This window comes from Mastigoproctus giganteus, chromosome 7 (assembly GCF_048544385.1).
Source record: "Mastigoproctus giganteus isolate SK-2022 chromosome 7, ASM4854438v1, whole genome shotgun sequence".
NCBI classification, from domain to species: Eukaryota; Metazoa; Arthropoda; class Arachnida; order Uropygi; family Thelyphonidae; genus Mastigoproctus; species Mastigoproctus giganteus.
In genome coordinates this window covers 94,820,287-94,836,218 of record NC_143581.1, presented here as the reverse complement: position 1 = coordinate 94,836,218, position 15,932 = coordinate 94,820,287, and the positions used below count along the sequence as shown (strand labels likewise).

At 37.4% G+C, this 15,932-nt stretch overlaps 1 protein-coding gene across 5 annotated transcripts in view; it reads right to left on the bottom strand.

Moving 5' to 3' along the window:
- The window catches only part of LOC150083087 (sorting nexin-14-like), an 842,525-nt gene that overhangs the window by 357,719 nt on the left and 468,874 nt on the right, over window positions 1-15,932 (bottom strand). For all 5 annotated transcript variants that reach the window (XM_090377020.1, XM_090377024.1, XM_090377023.1 and 2 more), the window contains one exon: window positions 9,238-9,287. In XM_090377020.1, coding sequence (XP_090233146.1) covers window positions 9,238-9,287 — 50 coding nt within the window. The remainder of the gene's footprint in view (window positions 1-9,237; window positions 9,288-15,932) is intronic.

Genomic DNA, 15,932 nt, shown 5'->3' with positions numbered 1-15,932 from the left:
CTTCCCTTTACATAATATCGTTACCTCTTTGAGTAAATCCCACTTCAGTACACTGTGATTACTGCCACTTAGTGGTTCCTCTATCTGCAGATTCTTAATGCATGAAGAATCACTACTGATAATCAAATCAAGAGTATTACTCCCTCTAGTTGCCTCCCGAACATGCTGATGTAGAAAACAATCATCCAATAAATCCACAAAAGCCTTGCTAGTGTGTGAGTGACCAACCCACAAATTCCAGTCTATATCTGGGAAATTAAAATCCCCCATTATAGGACTCTCTGATTTACTGGCCCACTATATTTCCCTGTACAGTTTCTTATTATACTCATCGGAGTCATTAGGCCTATAGCACACTCCTACTCTCAATTTTGATCTCCCAATGCTTATGTCACGCCAAAGTGACTCGACATTGCACTGTCCAGCGATGTCGACTGGCTTCACTTCCTTGGATTTTATGTGTTTCTTAACTAATAGCATAACGCCTCCTCCCTTCCTATCCTGTCTGTAGTGTTGTACTTCCCAAATTCCAGTTCTGCATTCCTTATATCTGTGTGGCACCACGTCACTGATATCCAAACAATATCCGCCTTTGATGCTTTGAGCAATATATCAAATTCATCAACCAAACTCCTAGCATTGGTGTACACGCAAGTATACATGCACCTGTTGTTTTCCTTAGCTACCCTAACACAACCCATGTGTTTACTTGTACCGCAATGAGTCACAGCAGTGTCTGAAATATCCTGCATCTTGTTTTCCAGGCTTCTGCTCATTCCAACAGAAGCAGTGCTCTATATCACTATTAGTCTTCGGCATGTTGAATTATAATTTTTTTTCTGTCGAAATGTTTTATGAAATGCAGTAGAGAATAACAAAAGAAATATTTTGGTTTTTAAATTTTTATAATTGGACCGATAGAAGCTGAGATATAGTGATTTAAACGTAAATGTGGCATGCATGTGAGTTACACAGTGGTCGCATTGTAGGGGTATTGATTGCATCATGCTTCTGCTACGCATGCTGTACGTCATTGCATGCCAATTTTTGTCAATTCTTGGACGCAAGTTACTCCCATGTGAAAACTGCCTGGAGCGTGTCTAAAGAAGCTTCACTTCAATAATGGAACCAATAGTTAAAGAAGTAAGGTCATCTTGATAAGAGTGCAGCTATAATGCATTCACAGCATGGACTTGTTAATGGGATATCATCTCAACAATGTTGGGTTGGGTTTTCTTAGGAGCATTAGCAACTAAGGCCATATTGCTCCGGGGATATGTGGTGGTCATTCTCTGACCTTTCCGCATCCTCCGTATTTGGTGGTCACGGGCTCGAACCCCAGTATAATCAAGATGCGTGTGCTACACACTGCCGCTCCTGCCCACCTGGCTATGCAGGCGCCGCTCAACAATGTGAAGAATGTATTGTTACAAAGGTACTGGTTGCAAATAATAATTTTGACATCGTATACATATATTTCAGAAAGCCCTTACTGCACCTTATTTATGATCATTCTATAAACTGGAAAAAAAATTCATTTAAATTGGAAAGTATAGCATTAGAGGAAAGTTACAGCTATGGATGAAGAATTAGTTATGTAGTAGGAGACAAAGAGTGGTTATAGTAATAGTAATAGAGGTATGTGATGCAAGAAAGCAAGTGTATGAGCTTATGTAGCCTTACCCAAAAAAAAAAAAAAAAAAATTCACACAACCATTCTCTCTAAATGTTTGTCCAGTTCCTCCTTGAATTTATTTAAGTTATCAACTTCCATAACAACAGATGGAAATTTGTTCCTTCCAGTAATTAACCACCCGCTGGCTAAAAGAAAATTTCTGTACATCAATTCTACAACTTTCTTTCCTCAATTTGAATTTATGCTCCCTTAGATTCATAATCTGAGCAAGTGGAAGAATGCCATCAGAATTCAGCTTGCCCAACCCATTCAAGGCCTTATACACCTCAATCAGATCACCTCACAAGTGCCTAGTCTCTAGCTGCTGCAATGTGCAGAACTTAAGCCACTCTTGGAGAGGGCGCTGACTCTCTTTAAAAATTACAGCTGTCAGTTACAGGCTCCGAAAAAACGATAAGTGTTTGCCTTTTTATTTACATAGTTGTTATTTTATATTGTACTTAATACGTAGTCTTATAGTTATAGTTACGCTGGTTATTTTTATTTTAATTTGTATAAACAGTTTTTGTAGATATACGTAATACTTTATAAAACCGTTATCTCATTCGAATATTGCAGGCATTGTTTTTGTATATAGTGATAGGGAATTCAAATTTTTAATTGAGGTAGTTAGGTAGCTCTAACGTATAATTATAGATACAGTAATACGCTTCACTGTTTCTATTAGATAGCGTAGTATTGACATTTAATTTAATTTAATTTATTGACCTTATTAATTTAAAATATCATGCCCCAAACTAGAGCAGCAAAGCAACGGGCACGAAGTGGCAGGAGTTCTGTGACTCAGGGGAGAACTGAGGGGGGCAATTCTCCAACGCATCACAGCCTAAAAAAAAATGTGCAACTTGTGAAATGTTTGCCGAACTATCTGGGACGGAACATGATATTGCCATGGGGGATGTCTTTGTGTGCGCGCGATGTAAGGAATGAAAGGAAATCAGGCGACAACTCAGCGTTGTTATGGGCCTATATGAGAGTTTGAAGGAAGATCTAAATTGAGAGGCCCATTAGGCTCTCAGCTGCCCACATCAACGGCAGAGCTTGCACTTGGTGATCATGCAACACAGCGGCAACCCCCAAGGCAGAATGCGATGGTCCCACATGAACTAGTAGTTGTTGGTGACTCTATTGTCAGGGAAATGGGAAACAAGCTTTGTAAAAAGGATAGGTGGAACAGGACCAGGGTATGTCTGCCAGGGGCAAAGGTTGATGACGTTGTAGAGCGGACATCATCTTTTAAGGGCACAAAAGGTGATATAGTTGTACACGTTGGTACTAATGATATTAGGAGTAGGAGACCGGCAGAATTACTTAAAAAGTACAAGTCACTGTTGAACAAAAGCCGAGAATTAGGGTTGAATTTGAAAGTGTCTGCAATTCTGCCCAGACACGATAGAAGGGAGTATATGATGAGAGCTTTGTCGATCAATTCAGCCCTGGAAAGAATGTGCAAGGCTCAAGGGGTAGAATTTTTTTCAGCCTGGACTGTACTTGTTAACAGGAGAGACTGCTTCTATAGGGATGGGATACACTTAAATAGAAAGGGTGCAAGAATATTTGTTGATGCTATCGAGGAAGTGTTAGGTGGGTCGGAAAACTGATAGCTTGGGGAGATACAAGGACTAATAGTTTAACAGTAGCTGTAGGCAGAGGTGAAGGTGATTCTTGCACAACTTCTATTAGAATAAGTAGCGACCTGGAGCGTGGGGTGTTGGGGATTTCAGGGACGGATGGCAGTCATCCTAAAATAGGTGGGTATATGGGATGTGTTAGGGTAACTAAGAATAGGAGTAGGAGCATGTATGCTTGCATGTATACCAATGCTAGAAGTATAGTAAATAAATTTGATGAATTTGAAGTGTTGGTCAAGACATCAAAGGCGGATATTGTTGGGATAGCAGAGACGTGGTGTCACACAGATATAAGGAATGCTGAACTGGAATTTGGGGAGTACAATAAGGATAGACAGGATAGAAAGGGAGGTGGTGTTATGCTGTTAATTAAGAAAAACATAAAATCAAAAGAAGTGCATCCAGTTGATATAGATGAACAGTGCACTGTTGAGTCAGTTTGGTGTGACATAAGCACTGCGAAAGCAAAAATAAGAGTAGGAGTGTGTTATAGGCCTAATGACTTGAATGAGTGCAATGAACAATTGTATAGAGAAATAGAGTGGGCTAGTAAATCGGAATGTCTTATAAATGGGGGATTTTAACTTCCCAGATATTGACTGGAACTTGTGGGTTGGTCGCTCACACACTAGTCACTTGTGGATTTATTGGATGATTATTTTCTGCAGCAGCATGTTCGAGAGGCAACCAGAGAAAGCAATACTCTTGATCTGGTTATCAGCAGTGATCATTCGTGTATTAAGAATTTGCAGATAAAGGAACCACTAGTTGGCAGTGATCACAGTGTACTGATGTGGGATTTACTTAAAGATTTAATTACCATCAGGGGCAAAGGAAAGGGTTTTTGCTTCCGCAAAGGTGAGTACAGTGCTCTCCGACAGATTTTAAAGTCTGTACAGTGGGATCAACTCACAATGTTACCAACAGTAAATTCTAAGTCAGAAGCGTTCAAGGAATTAATCGTTGAAGCTACTAAAAGTTTCATACCTATTAAGAAATATTGTTCAAGGTTTAGGCCTAAATGGTTATCTAATGAACTAATGAGACTTGTAATAGAGAAGAAAAATGCATGGGATGCATATAAATTATCAAGTGACTAAGAAGCCTATGGCAGATATAAGCTAGTCTGTAATCAGGTGACAAAGGAAGTTGGGCAGGCGAAGGCAGATTATGAGAAATCCTTGGCAAAAGATGCTAAGAAAAGCAGCAAGGATTTCTTTACTTATATAAACTCTAAAAGGAAGGGGATGAATTTGATTGGTCCACTTGACATCGATGGTTCGACTGTTGATGATCCTGCTCAGATAGCAAACAAACTGAATGAGTATTTTGCATTTACATTCACACATGAGGAATTATTAAGGTTTGAAAATGGCAGAAGGTTATCAAATTGTAGCAGGATACTTAATGATTTTCTAACAACTGAGAGCAAATTGGAAGAGAAACTGTTGAAGTTAAACTTAAGAAAAAGCACCTGGGGTGGATGGGATCTATCCAGTTATATTAAAGGAGGCGGCAAAGCAACTAAGCAAACCCTTAGCCATAATTATGAGAGTATCCTTGGACTCAGGGGAGGTTCCCACGGACTGGAGATGTGCAAATGTATCCCCAATTCACAAAGGGGGATCGCAGGGTGACACGAGTAATTACAGACCAGTTAGTTTAACTTCTGTTCCGGGTAAAATAATGAAGTCACTGGTTAAAGATGCATTGCAGGATCATCTAGACAAGACTGCAGAAATAATTCAGACACAGCATGGGTTTGTTAAGGGAAAGTTTTGTCTGACAAATTTGATAGGATATTATGATGTACAGTGGACTCCCACTGATCCGAATCCTGCTAATCCGAACGTCCGCCTAATCCGAACATGTTTCAGTCAGTGGAGAGGAAATTTTTTAGTTCGCAAAATATACGTTAAATTTAAATGGAATTAATGGTACAAAGACATTTAGAATTCCACAAAAAAATTGTATTTTACCAAAAATTGTATTGTGTTTTATTGTAGCACTGTACTAATACAAAATTAATAAATCAGTGTTTGACATGCCTATTAAAACTACAGATCAATACTTACGCACCAAAACAGGAACAAAAGCCATTTTTCAGAGGTAACAAACTCTGTTAATTTCTTTTGAAGTAACGATGCTCTGTTTCGCCACCGCTTCAACTCTCCCAGGACTCAGCAACCCAATATAGAACATCTTTTAAGTTCACTTGTTTCATTTCTCATGTAAAGAAAGTGAATTGGTGTTATCTTCTATCAAGGACCTAAGATATTTCTGTCTGTATGCAAGCTTGATAGACTTTAACACCCCCCCCCCCCCAGTCCATGGGCTGTAATAACGGTGTTACATTAGGCAGTTAGAAAGCTGCCTTTATATCCCCTGATGTCAACTCGGAAACATCTGGGTGGGACGGCGCATTGTCTATGAGGAGAATGGCACGAGGTGGCAAATCATTTTCATTGCTGAAACGCTTCACTGCTGAGACAAATTGATTATGAAACCCCTCAGTGAAAAGATGTCCGTTCATCCAAGCTTTTTTTTGACTTTTGTAATGAACTTGAAGATTGTTAATGTTCATATTTTTAAAAGCTCCGGCTTAGCTGATTTAACGATCATCATCAAAGGTAGCTTGTGATTTCCTGAAGCATTACTTCAAGCTATCAACGTCACTCGCTCCTTATTCATTTTAAAACCTGGGGCACGTTATTTGGCTAATCCGAAATTCTGCTAATCCGAACAGGGTTCGGTCCCAATTAGTTCGGACTAGAGGGACTCCATTGTAGTTACAAAGGAACTGGATGCAAAAAATAATTTTGCTATCATATATTTGGATTTCAGGAAAGCTTTTGACACTGTTGCGCATGGAAGACTATTGTACAAATTGGAGCAGAATGGTATTAAGGGTAAGTTGCTACAATGGATAAAAGGATGGTTAAGTGGGAGAAGACAGAGGGTGGTAATCAATGGGTGCTGCTCTTCGTAGACTAATGTTATTAGTGGAGTCCCACAGGGTTCGGTGTTAGGTCCACTGTTGTTTTGTATATTTATCAATGATATTGATGAAGGTATATCAGGCTTAATGTCGAAGTTTGCAGATGATACAAAGGTTGGCAGGGTTGTTAATGACAGTAATGGCAGTGTGCTACTGCAACAGCATCTAGATAATTAGGGCAGATGGGCTAAGAAGTGGCAACTGAAGTTTAACCTTGACAAATGCAAAGTACTGCATATGGGTAGAAGTAACCCCAGAGAAACGTACCAACTGTGTGGTACTACATTTAAGGTGGTAGAAAATGAAAAAGACCTGGGAGTAATTGTGCAGTCAGATATGAAGTTTTCTGAGCAATGCAGACAGGCTGCCAGGGCAGGTCATGGGGTTTTGTCAATGATATATAGGAATTTTGCTAGCAGGGAAAAGGAGGTGATTATCCCTCTGTATAAGGCAATGGTCAGGCCACGCCTTGAGTACTGCGTACAGGTCTGGAGGCCTCATTTTAGGAAGGATGTAGATTTACCTGAGCGTGTACAGAGAAGGGCAACAAGATTGGTGAGGGGAATGAAGGGATCCTCTTACCAAGAGAGAGAGAGAGAGAGAGAGAGAGAGAGAGAGGCTTAAGTTCTGCAAATTGCAGTGGCTGGAGACTAGGCAGCTGCGTGGTGATCTGATTGAGGTATATAAGGCATTGAATGGGTTGAGCACACTGAATTCTGATGGGATCCTTCCACTTAAGGGGGCATAAATTCAAATTAAGAAAAGACAGATGTAGAATAGATGTGCGGAAATTTGCCTTTAGCCAGCGGGTGGTTAACTGCTGGAACAAACTTCCATCTGTCATTGTGGAAGTTGATAGGTTGAATAAATTTAAGGAGGAACTGGACAGGCATTTGGAGGGAATGGTGTGATGATTTTTTTTTTTTTTTTGGCTGATGCTGCATAAGCTCATACACTTGCTTTCTTGCATAACATGCCAATACTACTACTACTATTATTCCCCTCACCAATCTTGTTGCCCGTCTCTGTACATGCTCAAGCAAATCTACATCCTTCCTAAAATGAGGCCTCCAGACCTGTACACAGTACTCAAGGCGTGGCCTGACCACTGCCTTATACAAAGGGATAATCACCTTTTCCCTGCTAGAAAAATTCCTGTATATCATTGATAAAATCCCATGACCTGCTCTTGCAGCCTGTCTGCATTGCTCAGAAAACTTCATATCTGACTGCACAATTACTCACAGATCTTTTTCATTTTCTACCAACTTGAATGTAGTACCACACAGTTGGTACGTTCCCCTGGGGTTGCTTCTACCCATATGCAGTACTTTGCAATTGTCAATGTTAAACTTCAGTTGCCACTTCTTAGCCCATCTGCCCAAATTTTCTAGATCTTGTTGCAGTAGCACACTGCCATTACTGTCTTTAACAACCCTGCCAACCTTTGTATCATCTGCAAACTTCGACACTAAGCTGGATATACCTTCATCAATATCACTGATAAATATACAAAACAACAGTGGGCCCAACACCAAACCCCGTGGAACTCCACTAATAACATTAGTCCACAAAGAGCAGTGTCCATTGATTACCACCCTCTGTTTTCTCCAACTCAACCACCCTTTTATCCATTGTAGCAACTTACCCTTAATATCATTCTGCTCCAATCTGCCTGGTAGTCTTCCACGTCAAAGGCTTTCCTGAATTCCAAGAGTATATATCAAAATTATTTTTTGCATCCAGTTCCTTTGTAACCACCCTAAGTAAGTTGGATACATCATAGTATCCAATCAAATTTGTCAGAGAAGACTTTTCCTTACCAATCCCATGCTGTGTCTGAATTATTGCTGTAGTCTTATCTAGATGATCCTGCAATGCATCTTTATTACCCAGAACAGAAGTTAAACTAACTGGTCTATTATTATTGGTGTCACCCTTCGATCCCCCTTTGTTAATTGGGGATACATTTGCACATCTGCAGTCCGTGGGGACCTCCCCTGAGTTCAAGGATGACAAGCAGAGTTCCATAGGGGGTCAGTGATAGGCCCATGGGTTCTGTGAATGATATACAAGAATTTTGCCAGAACGGACAAAGAGTGATTATGCCATTGTATAAGGAAATGGTCAGAGCTCATATGGAAAACTGTATACAAGTTTGGAAACAACATTTTATGAAGAATACGGATCTGTTGGAAAGTTTGTTTGTTTGTTATTTGTTTTTTAGGAGCATTAGCAACTAAGGCCATATTGCTCCCGGATATGCGGTGGTCATTCCCTGACCTTTCCGCATCCTCTGTATTTGGTGGTGACGGGCTCGAACCCCGGTCTAATCAAGAAGCGTGTGCTACGCACTGCTGCTCCGGCCCACCTGGCTACGGAGTCGCCTGTTGGAAAGTGTGAAGAGAGGAACAACAAGATTAGTTGGGAGTACAAAGGGATATCCTTACTAAGAAAAAAAAAAAAAAAGGATTCAATATCTATGCAGTAACCTAATTCAAGTGTATAAGGCTTTAAAAGGGTTAAAAAAAATTAATTCTGATGGCACTTTTAACCTTTCTGAGATGAAAGGCATAAGGACATATAAATTACATTATTCAAATGTTATCTCTGTGCTTATAATATCTTGGTTTACAATATAATTTGTGAAAACACATAAATTTCCTAATTTTGTATTTAAAATTTAACTTAGTAAATTCTGGTTAATATCTTAACCTATTTTTTTGGTTGAGATTTTGTTAAATGATACGATTTATATTTGTAGATGCAAAACTAAAGGACAATATCGCAAACAAACATATTCAAGAACGGGTCCAATACCGTATAACAAATTCTGATGTGCAATTTGCAATGCCCTTTGTACTTGACAAATGAACAAGAATTACAAAAAAGTACCAATTTTATGAACTTACAAAATCTGTTAAGTCTGTACCTGCTTCTTCAACATAAAATTGTCCTTCATCTGAAACAAGATTTCACAAAAAATATGATAGGTATGAACAATGTGCAATGGGAAGTTTTTCTTCTCAAAAATCACAATGCATATATAGTAATAAAATAAAAAAATAAACTAATAAAGTTATGGAGTAACTAAGAAGCATTATTTGTTAAAAATATACTTAATGGTTCTCTAACAACAAATAAGTTTATTTCTGTATAACAACTTTAATACAGTTATCAACAATTTTTTTGCCGTGACCTATCATTTATTGCTTTGCCTAATAAGTGGGGTCCCAATCTTCATCAATCTTATCTCAAAATTTAAATAATCAATCATTTGAATTAATTTTAAATAGTTAAAAAATACAAGTTATTTTAGCTATTTAAAATAAAAAGAAATTTTTGATAAACTAAACAGATAAAATAAAATAAACATTTTTGAGATGCATATCGATTTCGATAGGCGTCACTTCTTCCTTGGCAAGAAATTCAATTGCGACTCTTTGCTTGATACATGTATCTGTAACATCTACCATTTTGAACTATATGTGTGCTACATTCATGACACTGATCACAGTGCCACTCACCACGGTGAACCTAGAGATCTCTAGTGACTACTCAATGACGCGAAATGATCTGCAGCGCCACATTTGAAAGCAAAAAATTTAGGAGCATTACTTTTGTACTGGTCCTTTTATATGCCTGGAGCGTGCCTAAAGAAGCTTCACTTCAATAATGGAACCAATAGTTAAAGAAGTAAGGCCATCTTGATAAGAGTGACTAACAGCAGCAGCGAACAACCTAATGAAAGACAATAACAGAGTTTCATTTATATCAGATGCTATTCTTTGAAGTTATAGCAGTTTTCCATAGTTATATGTAATATAGATTATGCAATTATTTGCATGTGTAAAAGTGTGTGTATGCGTGTTTACTAAATTTCAGGGCTAAGATGACCTTTTTTTCCACTGTAAACTGCCTAAAATTCTTTTATAGTGAAAATGTATAATACATTCTTATTCTTTTTTTTTTGGATCAGAGTGTATACTGAGTTTGCCTAGCACATCAGAATGAGGCCTTATGTATGGTTTACTGGAATTTGTCATTTATGCCCAAGAAAGAGATCAATAAAATCCTCCTTCTACCTTCAAGAAACCTTAAATCTTTCAAGAAATGTGGAATCAGCAATGCCTGTGGCAGCACCAAAGATGAACTTTATGAAGTTCATGAAAGTATGAAAGATATTGATGATATTGAAATTGATGACTGGAATTTTGCCCAGTTTGCTTGGGCAAATTTCCATTTTCTGCTAGAGAAGTCTGTGCTACCAAGAAGTTGCATGCTATTGGGAAGTGGTCACTGCTCATGAGATTATTTATTATTTACCACTGTATGGTCGGAACCAGTACTGGAGAACGAATTGAGAGATCTATTGCTGAGGTGTGTCCAGTTGACAGCTATGTGCGTGCACCAGTATTAAGATTTAGTTCCTCTAAAAAGCTTTCAATTAGTCAACCCCATCTATCCAATTTAGTAGTGTCCCATAAGGGGTGGTCCCCATTAAAGACCCTAATATACAGATTGGTGGAGGTATCTGTATGAAGAGGTCTTCAAGATCTTTTAAAGAGTAAAAATGGTTTGGCTGTAGGTAGATTGAGACAAGTGTTATTGCAATATGGAGAGTTAGACGAACAGCAACAGCTTCTATTTCCGTTTTAAGTGGTATATGTTTAGTTGGGGTCTTTGAATTTACTAGGATTGCCACACCACCATGGGCAGCATTAGCTGTATTTCAATCTCTTCGATAAAGGCAATAGCTCTTTATCGAAGGAGAAATTTGCAAGGTTAGGTAAGTTTCCTGAAGAAAAAGGGCAACTGGAGAAAATCGATTAATTAGATCTTGGATATCCTCTGTATTGCAACAAAAGCCTCTGCAGTTCCATTGTAAAATACAACCCATCATTTGTTTTTAGTTGATGAAGCCGATTCTGACTGCTTTTTAAAGGGGACTGGTTTATGACATTCCAATTTCTGTTTGTCTTTTTTTAAGAAAAGTGGCCAACCAGTGTCCATTTCTTCTTCTTTGGCATGGATTTCTAAAATAGGATCTTCCTGAATAGGTGTGCCATCTGTGTGCATGGTTGTCCTAAATATTTTTCATAGCATTTGAGTTTGTAATACAAGATGTGGTAGCAATCATTGGAGGAGGAGATGTCGCTGGTATTGTCAGAGGAGTATTATTTGCTTGTTCTGTGGTCTTGGATTGTTGCTTGTATCAATTGGTTGAAGCTCAGAGAGGAAATTTCTAGCCCAATCAGAAATTAATTTATTAGTAGGGACTGTGACACCAGTTTGAACGGAAAGTGCTTGATATTTTTTTAGAGTATTTGCATGGTAATATTTTGATTTATAGTTGGTGCAATTAGTTTTCATGCTTCTTGGTAACTGACTTTGTTCTCAACCTTGTATTTTACTATTTTTTTCTCTGTTTTCCACTTTTCATGTGTCTTGGAATATGCAGGATGGTCACCTTTGCAATTTGGACAGGTTATTTTTTGTAGCTGTGCAGTCACAGTGTATGTGGTCTGAGGATCTACAGTTGGGGCCAGGAATTCCTCTACATAAAGTTTGAGAATGGTCATACTTTTGGCATTTATAGCATCTTAAAGGGTTGGGAATGTAGGGGGCGACAAAATATATAACCTGCTTTTACAGTGGAGGGTAAGTTGAGCATATTGAAGGTAAGAATAATATTTCTGGTAGGTGCCAGTTGATTATCTTTTTTTAATCATTATTTTTTTTGCTTCAATTACATTCTGTCCCTGCAGTTCTTGGGTTATTTCCTCCTCGGTGACATTTAAGAAATCCCAACTAGATATGACACCCTTAGATGATATTTTTAGAGGAATTCCAGCAAAGTTTGTTAGTTGTAAAAGCTTTTCAGAATGTCTTTGATTCATGATTTCTATTAAAAGGTCTCCTGATTGCAGTCTCTTCACCATCTTGGGAGATCCTGCAATACCCTCCAGATGACAAAGGAGACAATTTACTCATAGGTTGACTATTTAACGAATAGAAAATTAAGAAAGATGGACAGAGGTGCTCCATCCGGTCAGTCTGCCTTTTTGGGTTTTTGTTTTCCATGTCTACATGGTCTGTATTTGTTTGCTCCTTTTAGCCCTTGGCAAGAGGACTTATCTGCCAAGGTTTCTGGCCCAGCCATGGGGAGGCAGGAGCAGTGCCGCTAGGAGGCCAAGCAGTTTAAGTGTTAGTTGGTTAGTGAAATAGAATTATATGGATAAATAAAGAAAGGTGGGCTTCCTTTCTGTGTTCTAACTTGTGGCTTTTCAAGTATAGAATGGTTTGAAAAATAAGACTGCTAAGAGAAAAGTAGGAACTTAGAAATAACTTTAGTTGCTTTGGAAGATCACTCTATGGATTGCAGAAATATGTTTGACTTCAAATTCGCTTGGCACCTGAGGCATGTTCTTTCTGCTTTCCCCACAAATGCATTGCTGGTGACAACTGAGAACATACTAGTTCAAATGTGTGATGAAAATGCAAGGGTCCACATAGAGTACTGGAAATAGCAATTAAAAAAAAAAAAAAAAGATTCGATGATGTATCATTTACAGTTTGAATCAAAAAATTGGTACGGAAAAAAAAAAAAAAAAAATTGCAGACACATTGCAAAATAGTGATTTATTATATACTTAGTATATACAGTGGATTGTCGAAATAACGGCACATTGAGATTGGATGTATACATAGAGCGTAGATGTCTTACAGTACCGAAAAAAAGAAAACGGCAAGTCACAGGATTACTGCATTTGTTTACATTTGCCATTTTCAACATGAATTCTATACTGATAGCATGTATTATACTGCTGTTTTACATTTATTTTAAATTAAAATCCCCTCACTATGGATCCTGAAGTTAATAAACCTCATACAGAGAAGAAAAGATGAACAACATTAAATCTTAGAAAAACTTGATATAATCAAAACTTACATTAGGGTCACCCGGAATGCTAATTCACATACCCACGTGTACACACGCAGCCTGTAAACTGTGTGTGTTTTCTGTTCGATTTGCCTGTTTTGCTGGACGAAAAACCTTGCTATCTGCATCTGAGACCCACTAACTCAGCCACAGAGTGAAAAAAGCTTATAAAAGTTCCTTGCACAATGGGATTCGAACCTGGGCCTTTTCCACCCGGTGTGGGGAGGACAGTGACAATACCACCGTGCTACCCTCACAGACTGAACGTGACATAATAAATAAAATAGAACAAGATGTAAGTAGGAGTGTATTAATGGCAGAATATAACATTGGATCATCAACATGTTTATGTTTTTTTTTTAATGTGCAGTTAAAAAAATTGCATTCTTAATCTCTGTTTCTTATTTGGCCTCATTATTTCTGCATTAAATACATTAAAAATAAAATTTTCTAGATAACAGAAAAACTGAAATAACGGCACTTTGAATCCCCATAGGTGCCATTATTTTGAAATCCTACTGTATATACAAAATTACATATTATGATTAATTAATCGAAATTATAATTAAAAAAAAAAAACAGATAAAAAAGCATGGCACTTTGGAGTTGAAATAAAATTTTCACAAATGCTATATATTTTAATGCAAGATTTATAAGGCTTTAATGTAATTTGGATTCAATAAATTAATTAGAATCACTTCTAATGTGGAAAATAAACGTTTTATCACAGAAGTAATTAGAACTATGCAAAGACAACAGTGCTGCATGTGATATTAAATTGAAATTGTAAAATAAAGCAAACATTTTACAAATTTATTAAACTCAGTGTTAGTTGTGGTAAAGTTTTGTCATTACATAGAATTTAACTACATTTTTGAAGCTGAAGGGTATTTATGTTAAGAGAAGCATGTGTTGTATTATGTTCAAGATTAAATATTATGTAATTTTATAGTTAATTCTATCTAATACATAATTAGATGAGATAAATTTTGTTCATTTCATTTGATTGAACTCTTTTTGTGATACACATGTAACTCTCTTTTGAAGGCTGCTTCAAACAATACATTCCTTTCATGCACAAAATGTTTTGGAATTTTTCTAATAGGTGCTGACATCTCTTATTTGTGTTTCCAACTAACTGTAGACACAGCTGATAACGATTGGTGCCATGAAAATAGCTTTGCATGACTTGGGATAATTTTTTATATCTCAAGCCTCCATGTGCACTTGCTAGCTCCCCAACCAAGGAGAATTCTACATCAGTTCTTTCTTCTTTCATAATAGTATCAGGTAGGTTATCACACTAATGCAAAACATCTATTCCTTCAAAAATTTCTTTATCATTAATGATGGTAAAAGTTGGAAAATTGTCCACCAAAATTTTAAAATAATGCTCTGCCAACTGATGAAATTTGTGCTCAAGTATTTACAAGAATATAATTTTTTATTATGAACTTGCACACCATGTAGTCACAGCCATAACAAACTTACTCACTAAGCAAAATAACAGAATCTTCTCCTTTTGTTTTAGACTCTGTAAAACTTGTCAGTAAAAATGCCTAAGTCAGGATCATTCTTTTGATTTAGTCTGCTATGGTAATCGATTTCCAAAACTGAAGATTTAAAAACACTTGGTAAAATAAATTTGCACATAAGATTCTTTGACATATTTAAAAGTAATGACCTTATGGTTGTGAGATACAGTAGACTGAAGGGTGGTGTTCATATTTTCAAATACTGCATAACTTTTAAAAGAAACAAGCAATTTACTCAAGCCAGATGAGAGAAAAACACAAGAAGATTTTGCACGAAAGAGGATAACATGCCTAGAATTATCAGCTTGCTTGGCCTATTTAGGAATACCTTTACCAGAAGTTTGCAAGAAGGTCTATTCCTTGAGTTCAAGTCACTCAAAACTTTTGGATCCTGAACTGGAACTGAACATGAGTCATCCAACTTGCTAGCGATCACTTATACTTTTTTAATTTGGTAACTCTAAAAAGTGTTCATATTCTTTTTCTCACCACTTCTAGCACCTTCTTTAAACAGACTTGTCAAAGGCTGCTACTGTTCTATCAGTCTAATTAACATTTAACAAAAGACAGCCAATGCACACAAACACACACGCGCACACGCACACACGCACGCACGCACACACGTTAATATATTTTTTTCCTTTAATGGCGAGCATCCTTTAAAATTGTTGAAATCTATTTTTAATTTTAGTACTTCTTTCTGGATAGTAGTATGTCCATCAAGTTTTCGTAGGAAAGCATGCAGATCACTTCAGAATAGGAAGTAGCAAGATGACAAGGACAGCTTATTACCAGTGATTTTTTGGTATTTTCATAGGTCCTAGATACTCAACATTTGCTTTCATGGGTATCAGTTGATATAAGTACCATCCTGATCACAGTAGGTGGAAAAGAACCGAGCAAAGCAAGCAATTTTATGGATATTTTTAACAATGACATAGTTGGTCTCAGGTGGGGGTAGCATAGTTTTCTTCTCTTGGAAAGTCAGGATTTTTGCCCAACAAACAGACAAATTGACCACAGAACATATGCAACACTGCAATGTACAGACATAATATATATGGTGCAACATGGCCTAAGTCATTGATGTACTTAAACCCTACAAACAATAACTCTTCATTTAGTGTTT